The 17,847-nt window shown below is 44.4% G+C and overlaps 1 protein-coding gene across 4 annotated transcripts in view; it reads left to right on the plus strand.

Annotated features, from left to right (window-relative positions):
* Positions 1 to 17,847, plus strand: part of LOC110498275 (son of sevenless homolog 2) — an 88,687-nt gene that overhangs the window by 10,281 nt on the left and 60,559 nt on the right. For all 4 annotated transcript variants that reach the window (XM_090221364.1, XM_090221365.1, XM_090221366.1 and 1 more), the window contains 5 exons: positions 4,585 to 4,842; positions 5,070 to 5,234; positions 6,274 to 6,480; positions 11,392 to 11,535; positions 12,674 to 12,784. In XM_090221364.1, the coding sequence (XP_090077490.1) occupies positions 4,585 to 4,842; positions 5,070 to 5,234; positions 6,274 to 6,480; positions 11,392 to 11,535; positions 12,674 to 12,784 (885 nt within the window). The remainder of the gene's footprint in view (positions 1 to 4,584; positions 4,843 to 5,069; positions 5,235 to 6,273; positions 6,481 to 11,391; positions 11,536 to 12,673; positions 12,785 to 17,847) is intronic.

The raw sequence follows: 17,847 nt of genomic DNA on the forward strand, positions 1-17,847 counted from the left end.
ACATGCTTTCTCCCCTGAATCAAATGGTAAAGTAGAAGCAGCTGGCAATTGCGCACCGAATTCGACGCAGGACACCAGGCGGACACTTGGAAAATGTAGTCTCTTATGGTCAATCTTCCAATGATATGCCTACAAATACGTCACAATGCTGCTAAGACCTTGGGCGAACGACAGAAAGTGTAGGCTCATTCGTTGCGCAATCACAGCCATATAAGGAGAGAATGGAAAACAGAGCTTCAGAAATTCTGCTAATTCCTGGGTGATGCATCATCTTGGTTTCGCCTGTAGAATGAGTTCTGGGGCACTTACAGACAAAATCTTTGCAGATTCTGAAACTTCAGAGTGTTTTCTTTCCAAAACTGTCAAGAATATGCATAGTCGAGCATCTTTTCGTGACAAAATATCGCGCTTAAAACGGGAACGTTTTTTATCCAAAAATGAAATAGCGCCCCTAGAGCTCTAACAGGTTAAGCACACAGCCAAGACAAAGCGAGAATGGCTTCGGGACAAGTCTCTGAATGTCCTTGAGTGGCCCAGCAAGAGCCCGGACTTGAACCTGATCCAACATCTCTGGAGAGACCTGAAAATAGCTGCGCAGCGACGTTCCCCATCCAACCTGACAGAGCTTGAGAGGATCTGCAGAGAAACTCCCCAAATACAGGTGTGCCAAGCTTGTATCGTCACACCCAAGAAGACTCAAGGCTGCCAAAGGTGCTTCAACAAAGTACTGAGTAAAAGGTCTGAATACTTATGTAAATGTGATATTTCAGTTTTATTTTTGAATACATTTGCAAACATTTCTAAACCTCCTTTTGCTTGGTGATTATGGGGTACTGTGTGTGTAGGTTGAGGGGGAAAATAACAATTGAATCATATTTTAGAACAAGGCTGTAAAGTAACAATGTGGAAAAAGTGAAGGGGTTTGAAAAGTTTCCGAATGCACCGTAGATTTAAATGTGTCTCCTCCCTCTTCCGCCTCTTCCTGTCTGCGGGACAGCGAGCACTTGTTGGCTGATGAAACTAACAAACGGACCAGTAGGGTTTTGTGAATGGAGCCAGGCTTAGGAAAGGAAAACCCCCCCCCGTACTTCCTGTCTCTCTGTGTGGTGACTCAGAATCCTAACAATGCATGGTGTCGTGTGGAATCTGAGGCGAAGATGATTTTTTTTATTTTTTCTATTTTCATGTTCCATTTTAGGTTTGGCTTTAGTTTCCATTTAGTCTCTCTGGACTTTGGTTAAACAGATGAGCACAATGTGACCGTAAGCAAAGAGGATTGTTTGTATTCCAAGTAGAAACGGTACTATGGTAGTGTATGGAGCAATGAAACATTTCTGTTAACTTAAATAGATTAAGTCATTCAATTGTCTGTGAAGATCTATGGGTTAATGAATGTTTTTGTATCACCCAGACCAGCAGAATCTAATAGAGCCCTGTCTGTCACTATCACCCAGACGGACAGAATCTAATAGAGCCCTGTCTGTCACTATCACCCAGACCAGCAGAATCTAATAGAGCCCTGTCTGTCACTATCACCCAGACCAGCAGAATCTAATAGAGCCCTGTCTGTCACTATCACCCAGACGAGCAGAATCTAATAGAGCCCTGTCTGTCACTATCACCCAGACCAGCAGAATCTAATAGAGCCCTGTCTGTCACTATCACCCAGACCAGCAGAATCTAATAGAGCCCCGTCTGTCACTATCACCCAGACGGGCAGAATCTAATAGAGCCCTGTCTGTCACTGTCACCCAGACGAGCAGAATCTAATAGAGCCCCGTCTGTCACTGTCACCCAGACGGGCAGAATCTAATAGAGCCCCGTCTGTCACTGTCACCCAGACCAGCAGAATCTAATAGAGCCCTGTCTGTCACTATCACCCAGACTGGCATAATCTAATAGAGCCCTTTCTGTCACTGTCACCCAGACGAGCAGAATCTAATAGAGCCCTGTCTGTCACTATCACCCAGACGGGCAGAATCTAATAGAGCCCCGTCTGTCACTATCACCCAGACGGGCAGAATCTAATAGAGCCCTGTCTGTCACTGTCACCCAGACCAGCAGAATCTAATAGAGCCCCGTCTGTCACTATCACCCAGACGGGCAGAATCTAATAGAGCCCCGTCTGTCACTGTCACCCAGACGGGCAGAATCTAATAGAGCCCTGTCTGTCACTATCACCCAGACCAGCAGAATCTAATAGAGCCCTGTCTGTCACTATCACCCAGACCAGCAGAATCTAATAGAGCCCTGTCTGTCACTGTCACCCAGACGAGCAGAATCTAATAGAGCCCTGTCTGTCACTGTCACCCAGACGGGCAGAATCTAATAGAGCCCTGTCTGTCACTATCACCCAGACGAGCAGAATCTAATAGAGCCCTGTCTGTCACTATCACCCAGACGAGCAGAATCTAATAGAGCCCCGTCTGTCACTATCACCCAGACGGGCAGAATCTATGGTGCAGTGTTGGTCAGTCAGCCACACATTCCTCATGCTGGGCCCGGGGGCCATGTTTTGTCATCAGAGCTGGATTTCTTATTTACCAGCCAGGGTAATTCCATCACTACCATGTGAACACCACAGCCTTGTGCTTGTTTTTCTCTCTCCCTCCCTCTCTTCACAGCAGTTTAGCAGACTGCCAGTCCCATAATAGTATCTGTACAGAGTAGACGGCATTCCAGTGATAGGCCACACCACCTCCTGACGACCAGACTGAGATGGAGTCTGTTTCCACCCACAGATCCACTTGGCAGACCACACACCTCTTCTAGGCCCCTTTCTACAACACACCCATCTTCTAGGCCCCTTTCTACAACACACCCCTCTTCTAGGCCCCTTTCTACAACACACCCCTCTTCTAGGCCCCTTTCTACAACACACCCCTCTTCTAGGCCCCTTTCTACAACACACCCCTCTTCTAGGCCCCTTTCTACAACACATCCCTCTTCTAGGCCCCTCTCTACAAACACACCCCTCTTCTAGGCCCCTCTACAAACACACCCCTCTTATAGGCCCCTCTACAAACACACCCCTCTTCTAGGCCCCTTTCTACAACACACCCCTCTTCTATGCCGCTTTCTACAACACACCCCTCTTCTATGCCTCTTTCTACAACACACCCCTCTTCTAGGCCCCTCTCTACAAACACACCCATCTTATAGGCCCCCCTCTACAAACACACCCCTCTTCTAGGCCCCTTTCTACAACACACCCCTCTTCTATGCCGCTTTCTACAACACACCCCTCTTCTATGCCTCTTTCTACAACACACCCCTCTTATAGGCCCCTCTACAAACACACCCATCTTCTAGGCCCCCCTCTACAAACACACCCCTCTTCTAGGCCCCCCTCTACAAACACACCCCTCTTCTAGGCCCCCCTCTACAAACACACCCCTCTTCTAGGCCCCCCTCTACAAACACACCCCTCTTCTAGGCCCCCCTCTACAAACACACCCCTCTTCTAGGCCCCCCTCTACAAACACACCCCTCTTCTAGGCCCCCCTCTACAAACACGCCCCTCTTCTAGGCCCCCCTCTACAAACACGCCCCTCTTCTAGGCCCCTTTCTACAAACACGCCCCTCTTCTAGGCCCCCCTCTACAAACACGCCCCTCTTCTAGGCCCCCCTCTACAAACACGCCCCTCTTCTAGGCCCCCCTCTACAAACACGCCCCTCTTCTAGGCCCCCCTCTACAAACACGCCCCTCTTCTAGGCCCCCCTCTACAAACACGCCCCTCTTCTAGGCCCCCCTCTACAAACACGCCCCTCTTCTAGGCCCCTTTCTACAAACACGCCCCTCTTCTAGGCATCTCAAGGTTTAAGTTTCATTAGTTGTGTCTGAGATGTAGCCTAGTGACTTGACTCTGTTTATTCACTGACATGCTATGTAACAGGAACTGATGGGGGCGGGACTACGCCATTACAATCCTCACATCACAAGGATGTTTTTTTGAAATGATGTAACTCAAAGCAAAGTGCTGTACAGAAACCCCAGCCTAAAACCCCAAACAGCAAGCAATGCAGGTGTAGAAGCATGGTGGAAAAACTCCCTAGAAAGGCCAAAATCTAGGAAGAAACCTAGAGAGGAACCAGGCTATGTGGGGTGGCCAGTCCTCTGCTGCCTGTGCCGGGTGGAGAGGAACCAGGCTATGAGGGGTGGCCAGTCCTCTTCTGGCTGTGCCGGGTCGGAGATTATAACAGAACATGGTCAGATAATAATAATCACAGTAGTTGTCGAGGGTGCAGCAAGTCAGCACCTCAGGAGTAAATGTCAGTTGGCTTTTCATAGCCGATCATTAAGAGTATCTCTACCGCTCCTGCTGTCTCTATTGAGTTGAAAACAGCAGGTCTGGGACAGGTAGCACGTCCGGTGAACAGGTCAGGGTTCCATAGCCACAGGCAGAACAGTTGAAACTGGAGCAGCAGCACGGCCAGGTGGACTGGGGACAGCAAGGAGTCATCAGGCCAGGTAGTCCTGAGGCATGGTCCTAGGGCTCTGGTCCTCCTCCGAGAGAGAATTAGATCCCGTTGTCCCTCTGTGTCTCTGACGTTTGTCCTGTTGTCCCTCTGTGTCTCTTCCAGGTGCAGCTGCAGGTGCATCCCACCCTGTCAGCCAAGGAGGGAGCTCTGCAGCACATCGAAGAGCTGATCCTGCAGCTGCTCAACATGCTGTGTGTGGCTCAGCCGCGCTCTGTACAGGACGTGGAGGAGCGTGTCCAGAAGACCTTCCCCCACCCCATAGATAAATGGGCCATAGCTGACGCCCAGTCGGCCATCGAGAAGAGGAAGAGGAGGAACCCCCTACTGCTCCCTGTGGATAAGATACACCCTCTACTCAAGGTACATATCCCCCTTACCAGGGCTCAAATGAGAAACAAGTCATTGGTAGCACTGGCATCCCACGACATTTAGGAGCTCCAGAAAATCTCCCCCTACCTCTAAACCCCCTCTCTCCTCTCCCCCTACCTCTAAACCCCCTCTCTCTTCCTCCCTACCTCTTAATCTCCTCTCTCCTCCCCCCTACCTCTAAACCCCCCCCCCCCCCGCGCTGTTTGTCCCGTCAACAGGAGGTGCTGGGTTATAAGATAGACTACCACGTCTGCCTCTACATCGTGGCGGTTCTAGAGTACATATCAGCGGACATCCTGAAGCTAGCAGGAAACTACGTTGGTAACATCAGACACTATGAGATTAGCCAGCAAGACATCAAGGTGTCCATGTGTGCAGACAAGGTAGGAAACATACCATACCATCTGTCTGTCTGCGTCTAGCTGTCTCTGTCTAGCTGTCTCTGTCTGCGTCTGGCTGTCTCTGTCTGCATCTGGCTGTCTCTGCCTCTGTCTGTGTCTAGCTGTCTCTGTCTGCGTCTAGCTGTCTCTGTCTGGCCGCCTCTGTCTGCGTCTGGCCGCCTCTGTCTGCGTCTGGCCGCCTCTGTCTGCGTCTGGCCGCCTCTGTCTGCGTCTGGCCGCCTCTGTCTGCGTCTGGCCGCCTCTGTCTGCGTCTGGCCGCCTCTGTCTGCGTCTGGCCGCCTCTGTCTGCGTCTGGCCGCCTCTGTCTGCCTCTGTCAGCTGTCTGTCTGCGTCTGGCCGCTTTTGTCTGCGTCTGGCCGCCTCTGTCTGCGTCTGGCCGCCTCTGTCTGCCTCTGTCAGCTGTCTGTCTAGCTGTGTCTGTCTGCGTCTAGCTGTCTTCGTCTAGCTGTGTGTGTCTGTGTTTCTGTCTGCATCTAGCTGTCTGCGTCTAGCTGTGTCTGTCTGCGTTTCTGTCTGCATCTAGCTGTCTCTGTGTGTGTGTGTTTTTGCATCTCTCGCTCACCTTCAATGCCAATCCACTCCAAAGTCGGTAGATATATTCTATGGTCCTGGTTGACTTGCTAACCTGTCTCTGTGTCCGTCCCAGGTGTTGGACATGTCTCTGTTGCAGGTCCTAATGGACATGTTTGACCTGATGTCTCTGTAGCAGGTCCTAATGGACATGTCTGACCTGATGTCTCTGTTGCAGGTCCTAATGGACATGTCTGACCTGATGTCTCTGTTGCAGGTCCTAATGGACATGTCTGACCTGATGTCTCTGTTGCAGGTCCTAATGGACATGTCTGACCTGATGTCTCTGTTGCAGGTCCTAATGGACATGTCTGACCTGATGTCTCTGTTGCAGGTCCTAATGGACATGTCTGACCTGATGTCTCTGTTGCAGGTCCTAATGGACATGTCTGACCTGATGTCTCTGTTGCAGGTCCTAATGGACATGTCTGACCTGATGTCTCTGTTGCAGGTCCTAATGGACATGTTTGACCAGGACGAGGACATCGGTCTGGTGTCTCAGTGTACGGAGGAGCCGTCATCGTCGGGAGAGCTGACCTACGATGACCTGGTGCGCTTGGAGATTGCAGAGGAGCGCCAGTACCTGCGGGAGCTTGACCTCATCATCAAGGTGTTCCGACATCACTTCCTGTTCAACAACAAGATCTTCACGCCTCAGGTGAAAACAGTGTAACAGCTTATATACACCTCGGGTGGAAACAGTGTATAGACACCTCGGGTGGAAACAGTGTATAGACACCTCGGGTGGAAACAGTGTATAGACACCTCGGGTGGAAACAGTGTATAGACACCTCGGGTGGAAACAGTGTATAGACACCTCGGGTGGAAACAGTGTATAGACACCTCGGGTGGAAACAGTGTATAGACACCTCGGGTGGAAACAGTATATAGACACCTCGGGTGGAAACAGTGTATAGACACCTCGGGTGGAAACAGTGTAACAGCTAATAGACACCTCGGGTGGAAACGACGTATAGACACCTCGGGTGGAAACGGCGTATAGACACCCCGGGTGGAAACGGCGTATAGACACCCCGGGTGGACACGGCGTATAGACACCCCGGGTGGAAATGGTAGCTGGGTTATAAACGGCTTATAAAACACCTTGTTGGTGTTCGTTTCCTTGTTCCTTGTCAATCATTGGCTCATTGATGAAATATAGCATTATGACAATATCTTTAATTAAATCATTCAAAAACCTTTATTAATGCAATTGCAGACAGGAGTTGACAACAGGAACAGTGAACGCATGTTTCCTGAGTAAGTTCTGCATCAAAGAAGAGGCCTCGAGTCGTTTTATTAAACCCAAAGTCCGGCCCTAGTGATGCCACTGCCTACGTCATTATCTTCTATTCCTGAGACCAAAACCATGCCTACTCGACACTTTTAAACTCTTGTTTATAGAGCTATCTAAAAGCTTAGCAGTAAATGTCCAAGTTGGTTTACAGTGGAATGTCTGACTAATCTCTTGTCTCTTACACTCCCCTGCAGAGTTCTGTCTTCACAGTCACATTTCTCAGACCGTTTCTTCATAAGAAGCAGAGAGACTAGAAAAGTACTGTGGAACAATGATAAACCGAATATAATGATCATATATATATATTGTTAATCTGTAGTCTAAGGACCCTATAAATGTAAGGAGGGAGGGTGTCTTATAACCCCTCTTCTATTAATACCTCATGAGCATAATCAATTATTATAATACAGTTTACATGTATTTGGCTAAGGTGAATGTAAACATCCTCCTTCAACCGTATATTTGAAACAGTCAGCTGAGTCATATGTTAGAATAGTCTTAGTTGAAAATTCAAACGTTGTCTGAGTCGTATACTGTACCAGTCAAAAGTTTGGACTCATTAAAGGGTTTTTCCTTATTTTGACTGTTTTCTACATTGTAGAATAATAGTGAAGACATCAAAACCTATGGAATAACACATATGGAATCATGTAGTAACCAAAAAAAGTGTTAAACAAATCAAAATATACTTTAAAATGTTTGATTCTTCAAAGAAGCCACCCTTTGCCTTGACGACTGCTTTGCATGCTCTTGGCATTCTCCCAACCAGCTTCATGAGGTAGTCACCTGGAATGCATTTCAATTAACAGATGTGAATTTCTTTCCTTCTTAATGCGTTTGAGCCAATCCATTGTGTTGTGACAAGGTAGGGTTGGACGTAAAACACACCGCCAGGCTGTGTAAGGGGCTCCCGAGTGGCACAGCGGTCTAAGGCACTGCATCTCAGTGCTAGAGGCATCATTACAGACCCTGGTTCGATTCCAGGCTGTATCACAACCAGCTGAGATTGGGAGTTTCCCATAGGGCGGCACACAATTGGCCCAGCATCGTTAGGGTTTGGCCGTGGTAAGCCATCATTGTAAATAATAATTTGCACTTAACTGACTTGCCTAGTTAAATAAAGGTTCAATAATTTAATTAATTAATTAATTAATTAATTAATTAAAGGGCTATTTGACCAAGGAGAGTGATGGAGTGCTGCATCGGATTACCTGGACTCCACAATCACATGACCTCAACCTAACCTGAGATGGTTTGGGATGAGTTGGACCGCAGAGTGAAGGAAAAGCAGCCAACAAGTGCTCAGCATTATGTGGGAACTCCTTCAAGACTGTTGGAAAAGCATTCCAGGTCAAGCTGGTTGAGAGAATGCCAAGAGTGTGCAATTTGAAGAATCTCAAATATGAAATATATTTTGATTTGTTTAACACTTTTTGGGATTCCATATGTGTTATTTCATAGTTTTGATGTCTTCACTATTATTCTACAATGTAGACAAATAGTCACAAAAAAACCTTGAATGAGTGTGTCCAAACTTGTGACTGGTACTGAATGTATTAGAACGGAGTCCAGTGGCTATCTGTGCTGTTTAAGATGAGCATGGCCTCTATTACATCATATTGGATGACTGTCATTCATATTCCATTCTCCCAGTTCAATGTAACAGTGACAGGTTTAGGGTTAGAGGTCGACGATAATGTTTTTTCAACGCCGATACCAATTTATTGGAGGACCCAGAAAAAAGCTGATACCGAAAAAAAAATATATATATATATATTTGTGTGTGTCTGTGTCCTGGATGAACAACGAACACTTTTTTATAATATAATACATAAAATCTATTTAGTCTCTCATAAATAATGGAACCTGTTCAATTTGGTTTAAATAATGCAAAAACAAAGTGTTGGAGAAGAAAGTAAAAGTGCAATATGTGCCATGTAAAAAAAGCTAACGTTTCAGTTCCTTGCTCAGAACATGAACATATGAAAGCTGGTGGTTCAATATTCCCAGTTCTTCAATTTCCCAGTTAAGAAGTTTTAGGTTGTAGATATTATAGGACTATTTCCCTCTCTATACCATTTGTATTTCATATACCTTTGACTATTGGATGTTCTAATAGGTACTTTAGTATTGCCAGCATAATATTGGGAGTTGATAGGCTTGAAGTCATAAACAGCGCTGTGCTTCAAGCATTGCTAAGAGCTGCTGGCAAACGCAGTAAAGTGCTGTTTGAATGAATGCTTACGAGCCTGCTGCTGCCTACCACCGCTCAGTCAGACTGCTCTATCAAATCATAGACTTAATTATAATATAATAAACACACAGAAATACATGCCTTAGGTCATTAATATGGTCAAATCCGGAAACTATCATTTCGAAAACAAAACTTTTATTCTTTCAGTGAAATATGGAACCGTTACTTATTTTATGTAAGGGGTGGCATCCATAAGTCTAAATATTGTTGTTACATTGTACAACCTTCAATGTTATGTCATAATTATGTACAGTTCTGGCAAATTAATTACGGTCTTTGTTAGGAAGAAACGCATTTCACAACGAGCCAGGCGGCCCAAACTGCTGCATAAACTCTGACTCTGCCTGCACTGAACGCAAGAGAAGTGACACAATTTACCTAGTTAATATTTCCCGCTAACATTAATTTCTTTGAACTAAATATGCAGGTTTAAAGATATATATATACTTGTGTTATGATTTTAAGAAAGCAATTGATGTTTATGGTTAGGTACATTTGTGCATTGTGCTTTTTTTTGTTGTGAATGAACTTTTGTTAAATCACCCGTTTTGGCGAAGTTGAAGTAGGCTGTGATTCGATGATAAATTAACAGGCACCGCATTGATTATATGCAACGCAGGACAAGCTAGTTAACCTAGTAATATCATCAACCATGTGTAGTTAACTAGGTATTATGTGAAGATTGATTGATTTTTTTTATAAGATAAGTTTAATGCTAGCTAGCAACTTACCTTGGCTCCTTGCTGCCACAAGGTCCTTTTGACGCTGCACTCACGTAACAGGTGGTCAGCCTGCCGCAACAGGCGGTCAGCCTGCCACACAGTCTCCTTGTATATCGCAATGTAATCGGGCCATAATTGCCGTCCAAAAAGGCAGATTACCGATTTTGTTTTGAGCACCTGAAATCGGCCCTAATTAATCGCCCATGCCGATTTTAATCGGTCGACCTCTGTTTAGGATACTACATGATACTCTAATTGTCCCTATACCCATCATGAGATTGCTACAACCTAGCCTACGAACGAACGTTTACAACACACAGGTCAAGAGAACAGTCGACTAAGTCGTGTATGTATTAGGACAGAGGCCTGTTTACCTACATTTTGACCGTATACCAAAGCCATTTTCACCCAACCCCTGTGTCAGACCATTACCGCTAAACTACCGTAATCAGCTAACTGGCTAATCAGGAGCTGCAATGCTGCTGTGATGTGAAATGCTTGGGTTGACTTCATAACCTTCCTGTGCACCTCCATAACCTTCCTGTGCACCTTCATAACCTTTCTGTGCACCTTCATAACCTTCCTGTGCACCTTCATAACCTTCCTGTGCACCTTCATAACCTTCCTGTGCACCTTCATAACCTTCCTGTGCACCTTCATAACCTTTCTGTGCACCTTCATAACCTTCCTGTGCTTCACAAACTGGTTGAACATTCACTATTGTATCCTAGAAGACTGTTCTGTTCTGAGACTTTTCAGAGAAGTAAAGATTATTGTCCTGCTGCCAAAAAAAAGAAAAAATCGTAAACACGGAGGTTCAAATCACCGGTTTAAACACAGAAAATCCCCTTTTTTGGTTAAAACACTGGATTGCATTTCACTTGGCTGAAGGAAAACTGTGCTGAGTGGAGAGTTTCGTTTTATTTAATGGTCTGCTGTGGCTTTGCCTATTTGGGACAGACAGTGTATCGTTTGAGTGAGCACGACTATATACATAATTAACTACTAACAGATAGCCACATCTGTTGCTCCTGCCAAAATAAATTTAGAACTGACTGCAAAAATATCCTGGAAAATGGCTTTGAGGTGTCCAGGAAGTGGGATGGGTCAAATATGGCTTTGAGGTGTCCAGGAAGTGGGATGGGTCAAATAATGAGACAACAACCTCCATATGTGAAGGATGATATCCACTATCTAATGCCTTATCATCTCTTAAGGACTGTGCGGTGTGCCGTTTTATGGGGCCGTGTATTTCCATATTAAACTAACATCATGTTCCTCTCTGGCTCCCTGCAGGATGTTGAGGTTATCTTCAGCAACATTTCGGACATTCATGAGCTGACGGTCAAACTTCTGGGGCTGATAGAGGACGCAGTGGAGATGACCGCTGACACTAGCCCTCATCCTCTGGTGGGCAGCTGCTTCGAGGACCTGGCAGAGGTAGGACATCATACACAGCTAGTTAATCAATAAGGTACCAGAGTGTTATATTGGGAATCTAGTTCATCATTACAGTACCAGAGGGTTATTTTGGGACTCTAGTTCATCAATACTGTACCAGAGGGTTATTTTGGGACTCTAGTTCATCAATACTGTACCAGAGTGTTATATTGGGAATCTAGTTCATCAATAAGGTACCAGAGTGTTATATTGGGAATCTAGTTCATCAATACTGTACCAGAGGGTTATATTGGGAATCTAGTTCATCAATACTGTACCAGAGTGTTATATTGGGAATGTAGTTCATCAATAAAGTACCAGAGTGTTATATTGGGAATCTAGTTCATCAATACTGTACCAGAGTGTTATACTGGGAATCTAATTCATCAATAAGGTACCAGAGTGTTATACTGGGAATCTAGTTCATCAATAAGGTACCAGAGTGTTATATTGGGAATCTAGTTCATCAATACTGTACCAGAGGGTTATATTGGGAATCTAGTTCATCAATAAGGTACCAGAGTGTTATATTGGGAATCTAGTTCATCAATAAGGTACCAGAGTGTTATACTGGGAATCTAGTTCATCAATAAGGTACCAGAGTGTTATACTGGGAATCTAGTTCATCAATAAGGTACCAGAGTGTTATATTGGGAATCTAGTTCATCAATAAGGTACCAGAGTGTTATATTGGGAATCTAATTCATCAATAAGGTACCAGAGTGTTATATTGGGAATCTAGTTCATCAATACTGTACCAGAGGGTTATATTGGGAATCTAGTTCATCAATAAGGTACCAGAGTGTTATATTGGGAATCTAATTCATCAATAAGGTACCAGAGTGTTATATTGGGAATCTAGTTCATCAATACTGTACCAGAGGGTTATATTGGGAATCTAGTTCATCAATAAGGTACCAGAGTGTTATATTGGGAATCTAGTTCATCAATACTGTACCAGAGGGTTATACTGGGAATCTAGTTCATCAATAAGGTACCAGAGTGTTATATTGGGAATCTAGTTCCAGTTAACGGGTGTTGTTCTGCCTGTCATAGGTACCTACAATACCTAGTTCTACATTACACACATTCAGGGACACTTCTAGCCTTACTCCTAGACCTCTTCTTTCAACTCCAGGAGCAGGCGTTTGATCCGTATGAGACCCTGTCTCAGGACATCCTGTCCAGACAGTTCCACGAGCACTTCAGCAGCCTGATGGCCCGGCCTACTGTAGGACTATACTTCCAGGTAACGCACACACACACACACACACGGTACCGGATGGCCAGGCCCACAATAGTACCTCTAGGTAAACATGCTACCTGGCATTGACACAGAGAGATTATTTCAGAGATATACACTGCGTTGTTGTCTTAAACTCTCAACTGGAAGTTAACATGGAGGTTTCAAACATGTTGCATGGTGAATGCAAACCAGGATCTCTGGCTTACCCTTTTCTGATTGGTTGTTCAGTGTCCGTAACGAGGTTCTCGGGCTTACCCTTTTCTGATTGGTTGTTCAGTGTCCGTAACAAGGTTCTCGGGCTTACCCTTTCTGATTGGATGTTTCGTGTCCGTAACGAAGTTCTCGGGCTTACCCTTTTCTGATTGGTTGTTCAGTGTCCGTAACAAGGTTCTCGGGCTTACCCTTTCTGATTGGATGTTTCGTGTCCGTAACGAGGTTCTCGGGCTTACCCTTTTCTGGTTGGTTGTTCAGTGTCCGTAACAAGGTTCTCTGGCTTACCCTTTTCTGATTGGTTGTTCAGTGTCCGTAACAAGGTTCTCTGGCTTACCCTTTCTGATTGGATGTTTCGTGTCCGTAACGAGGTTCTCGGGCTTACCCTTTTCTGGTTGGTTGTTCAGTGTCCGTAACAAGGTTCTCTGGCTTACCCTTTTCTGATTGGATGTTCAGTGTCCGTAACGAGGTTCTCTGGCTTACCCTTTTCTGATTGGTTGTTCAGTGTCCGTAACGAGGTTCTCTGGCTTACCCTTTTCTGATTGGATGTTCAGTGTCCGTAACGAGGTTCTCTGGCTTACCCTTTTCTGATTGGTTGTTCAGTGTCCGTAACGAGGTTCTCGGGCTTACCCTTTTCTGATTGGATGTTCCTTGTCTGTAACAGGAGATATTCTAGCTGATGCTAAATTCCCTAAAATGTCTGTGAAGGACATGCTTCCTTTGTAGTTTAGTTAGTTATCCACATTGATCTGTTGTGTTGTTACCTGGACATTCCTCCCCTCAGGAACAGCAGTCAATTGTTATACTAAAAACGAATGCCGCCCGGCACCTATTCAAGACAGTGTTTGATGTTGTATTCAATCTGAGAGCGTTGAGACAGGCAGGATAAATCAGGGCTATATAACATGTAAGGCTGGTAGTGTTTCCAGGTGAGGTCACTGGGAAAACTCTGCCTTTTTTAAATAGTGAGCCTCTTTGTGGTCCTGTGATGCTCTATGTTCTGATGGAAATGTCCTTCCTGGTTCTGGTCCTTTGTTGTTAGCCTCTGGCCTGCTTCTCTGGGCTGTCTAGCATCAGAGCCTTTGTCTGGCCTGCTTCTCTGGGCTGTCTAGCCTCAGAGCCTCTGTCTGGCCTGCTTCTCTGGGCTGTCTAGCCTCAGAGCCTCTGTCTGGCCTGCTTCTCTGGGCTGTCTAGCATCAGAGCCTTTGTCTGGCCTGCTTCTCTGGGCTGTCTAGCCTCAGAGCCCTGCTTCTCTGGGCGGGAGGGGGGAGCTGGATACTATGACAATGTTGACTCGGGCTACTCTGCCCAGTCCACCACAGTCATCCCTTCATCAGGTTACTCTGCCCAGTCATCCCTTCATCAGGTTACTCTGCCCAGTCATCCATTCATCAGGTTACTCTGCCCAGTCCACCAGTCATCCCTTCATCAGGTTACTCTGCCCAGTCCACCAGTCATCCCTTCATCAGGTTACTCTGCCCAGTCATCTCTTCATCAGGTTACTCTGCCCAGTCCACCAGTCATCCCTTCATCAGGTTACTCTGCCCAGTCCACCACAGTCATCCCTTCATCAGGTTTCTCTGCCCAGTCCATCAGTCATCCCTTCATCCTTTTCATGTCTGGTCTGGTCTGGTCTGGTCTGGTCTGGTGTCTATCCGTCTCGTACTAGACCCTCCATAGTCTTTCTCTCCAGGGTAATCTGTATTGTAATGTTTGTGTCTGTCCGTCTCGTACTAGACCCTCCATAGTCTTTCTCTCCAGGGTAATCTGTCTGTCTCTACAGTAGTATGTAATGTTGGTGTCTGTCTCTACAGTAGTATGTAATGTTGGTGTCTGTCTCTACAGTAGTATGTAATGTTGGTGTCTCTACAGTAATATGTTGTGTTGTCTCTACAGTAATATGTAATGCTGGTGTCTGTCTCTACAGTAGTATGTAATGTTGGTGTCTGTCTCTACAGTAGTATGTAATGTTGGTGTCTGTCTCTACAGTAGTATGTAATGTTGGTGTCTGTCTCTACAGTAGTATGTAATGTTGGTGTCTGTCTCTACAGTAGTATGTAATGTTGGTGTCTGTCTCTACAGTAGTATGTAATGTTGGTGTCTGTCTCTACAGTAGTATGTAATGTTGGTGTCTGTCTCTACAGTAGTATGTAATGTTGGTGTCTGTCTCTACAGTAGTATGTAATGTTGGTGTCTGTCTCTACAGTAGTATGTAATGTTGGTGTCTGTCTCTACAGTAATATGTAATGTTGGTGTCTGTCTCTACAGTAATATGTAATGCTGGTGTCTGTCTCTACAGTAATATGTTGTGTTGTTTCTACAGTAATATGTAATGCTGGTGTCTGTCTCTACTGTAGTATGTAATGTTGGTGTCTGTCTCTACAGTAGTATGTAATGTTGGTGTCTGTCTCTACAGTAGTATGTAATGTTGGTGTCTGTCTCTACAGTAATATGTAATGTTGGTGTCTGTCTCTACAGTAATATGTAATGCTGGTGTCTGTCTCTACAGTAATATGTTGTGTTGTTTCTACAGTAATATGTAATGCTGGTGTCTGTCTCTACAGTAGTATGTAATGTTGGTGTCTGTCTCTACAGTAATATGTAATGCTGGTGTCTGTCTCTACAGTAATATGTTGTGTTGTCTCTACAGTAGTATGTAATGCTGGTGTCTGTCTCTACTGTAGTATGTAATGCTGGTGTCTGTCTCCTTAGTAGCATGTAATGCTGGTGTCTGTCTCTACAGTAATATGTAATGCTGGTGTCTGTCTCTACAGTAATATGTTGTGATGTCTCTACAGTAATATGTAATGTTGGTGTCTGTCTCTACAGTAATATGTTGTGTTGTCTCTACAGTAATATGTTGTGTTGTCTCTACAGTAATATGTAATGTTGGTGTCTGTCTCTACAGTAGTATGTAATGTTGGTGTCTGTCTCTACAGTAATATGTAATGCTGGTGTCTGTCTCTACAGTAATATGTTGTGTTGTCTCTACAGTAGTATGTAATGTTGGTGTCTGTCTCTACAGTAATATGTAATGCTGGTGTCTGTCTCTACAGTAATATGTTGTGTTGTTTCTACAGTAATATGTAATGCTGGTGTCTGTCTCTACAGTAGTATGTAATGTTGGTGTCTGTCTCTACAGTAATATGTAATGCTGGTGTCTGTCTCTACAGTAATATGTTGTGTTGTCTCTACAGTAGTATGTAATGCTGGTGTCTGTCTCTACTGTAGTATGTAATGCTGGTGTCTGTCTCCTTAGTAGCATGTAATGCTGGTGTCTGTCTCTACAGTAATATGTAATGCTGGTGTCTGTCTCTACAGTAGTATGTAATGTTGGTGTCTGTCTCTACAGTAGTATGTAATGTTTGTGTCTCTACAGTAATATGTAATGCTGGTGTCTGTCTCTACAGTAATATGTTGTGTTGTCTCTACAGTAATATGTAATGTTGGTGTCTGTCTCTACAGTAATATGTAATGCTGGTGTCTGTCTCTACAGTAATATGTAATGTTGGTGTCTGTCTCTACAGTAATATGTAATGCTGGTGTCTGTCTCTACAGTAATATGTAATGCTGGTGTCTGTCTCTACAGTAATATGTTGTGTTGTCTCTACAGTAATATGTAATGTTGGTGTCTGTCTCTACAGTAATATGTAATGTTGGTGTCTGTCTCTACAGTAATATGTAATGTTGGTGTCTGTCTCTACAGTAATATGTAATGCTGGTGTCTGTCTCTACAGTAATATGTAATGCTGGTGTCTGTCTCTACAGTAGTATGTAATGTTGGTGTCTGTCTCTACAGTAGTATGTAATGTTGGTGTCTGTCTCTACAGTAGTATGTAATGTTGGTGTCTCTACAGTAATATGTTGTGTTGTCTCTACAGTAATATGTAATGCTGGTGTCTGTCTCTACAGTAATATGTTGTGTTGTCTCTACAGTAATATGTAATGTTGGTGTCTGTCTCTACAGTAGTATGTAATGCTGGTGTCTGTCTCTACAGTAATATGTTGTGTTGTCTCTACAGTAGTATGTAATGCTGGTGTCTGTCTCTACAGTAATATGTAATGTTGGTGTCTGTCTCTACAGTAATATGTTGTGTTGTCTCTACAGTAGTATGTAATGTTGGTGTCTGTCTCTACAGTAATATGTAATGTTGGTGTCTGTCTCTACAGTAATATGTTGTGTTGTCTCTACAGTAGTATGTAATGCTGGTGTCTGTCTCTACAGTAATATGTTGTGTTGTCTCTACAGTAATATGTAATGCTGGTGTCTGTCTCTACAGTAATATGTTGTGTTGTCTCTACAGTAATATGTAATGCTGGTGTCTGTCTCTACAGTAATATGTTGTGTTGTCTCTACAGTAATATGTAATGCTGGTGTCTGTCTCTACAGTAATATGTTGTGTTGTCTCTACAGTAATATGTAATGCTGGTGTCTGTCTCTACAGTAATATGTTGTGTTGTCTCTACAGTAATATGTAATGCTGGTGTCTGTCTCTACAGTAGTATGTAATGTTGGTGTCTGTCTCTACAGTAATATGTAATGCTGGTGTCTGTCTCTACAGTAATATGTAATGCTGGTGTCTGTCTCTACAGTAGTATGTAATGCTGGTGTCTGTCTCTACAGTAGTATGTAATGCTGGTGTCTGTCTCTACAGTAGTATGTAATGTTGGTGTCTGTCTCTACAGTAGTATGTAATGTTGGTGTCTGTCTCTACAGTAGTATGTAATGTTGGTGTCTCTACAGTAATATGTTGTGTTGTCTCTACAGTAGTATGTAATGTTGGTGTCTGTCTCTACAGTAGTATGTAATGTTGGTGTCTCTACAGTAATATGTTGTGTTGTCTCTACAGTAATAT

The sequence above is a fragment of the Oncorhynchus mykiss genome, chromosome 25 (genome assembly GCF_057628025.1).
Source record: "Oncorhynchus mykiss isolate SJ-2025 chromosome 25, ASM5762802v1, whole genome shotgun sequence".
Lineage (NCBI taxonomy): Eukaryota > Metazoa > Chordata > Actinopteri > Salmoniformes > Salmonidae > Oncorhynchus > Oncorhynchus mykiss.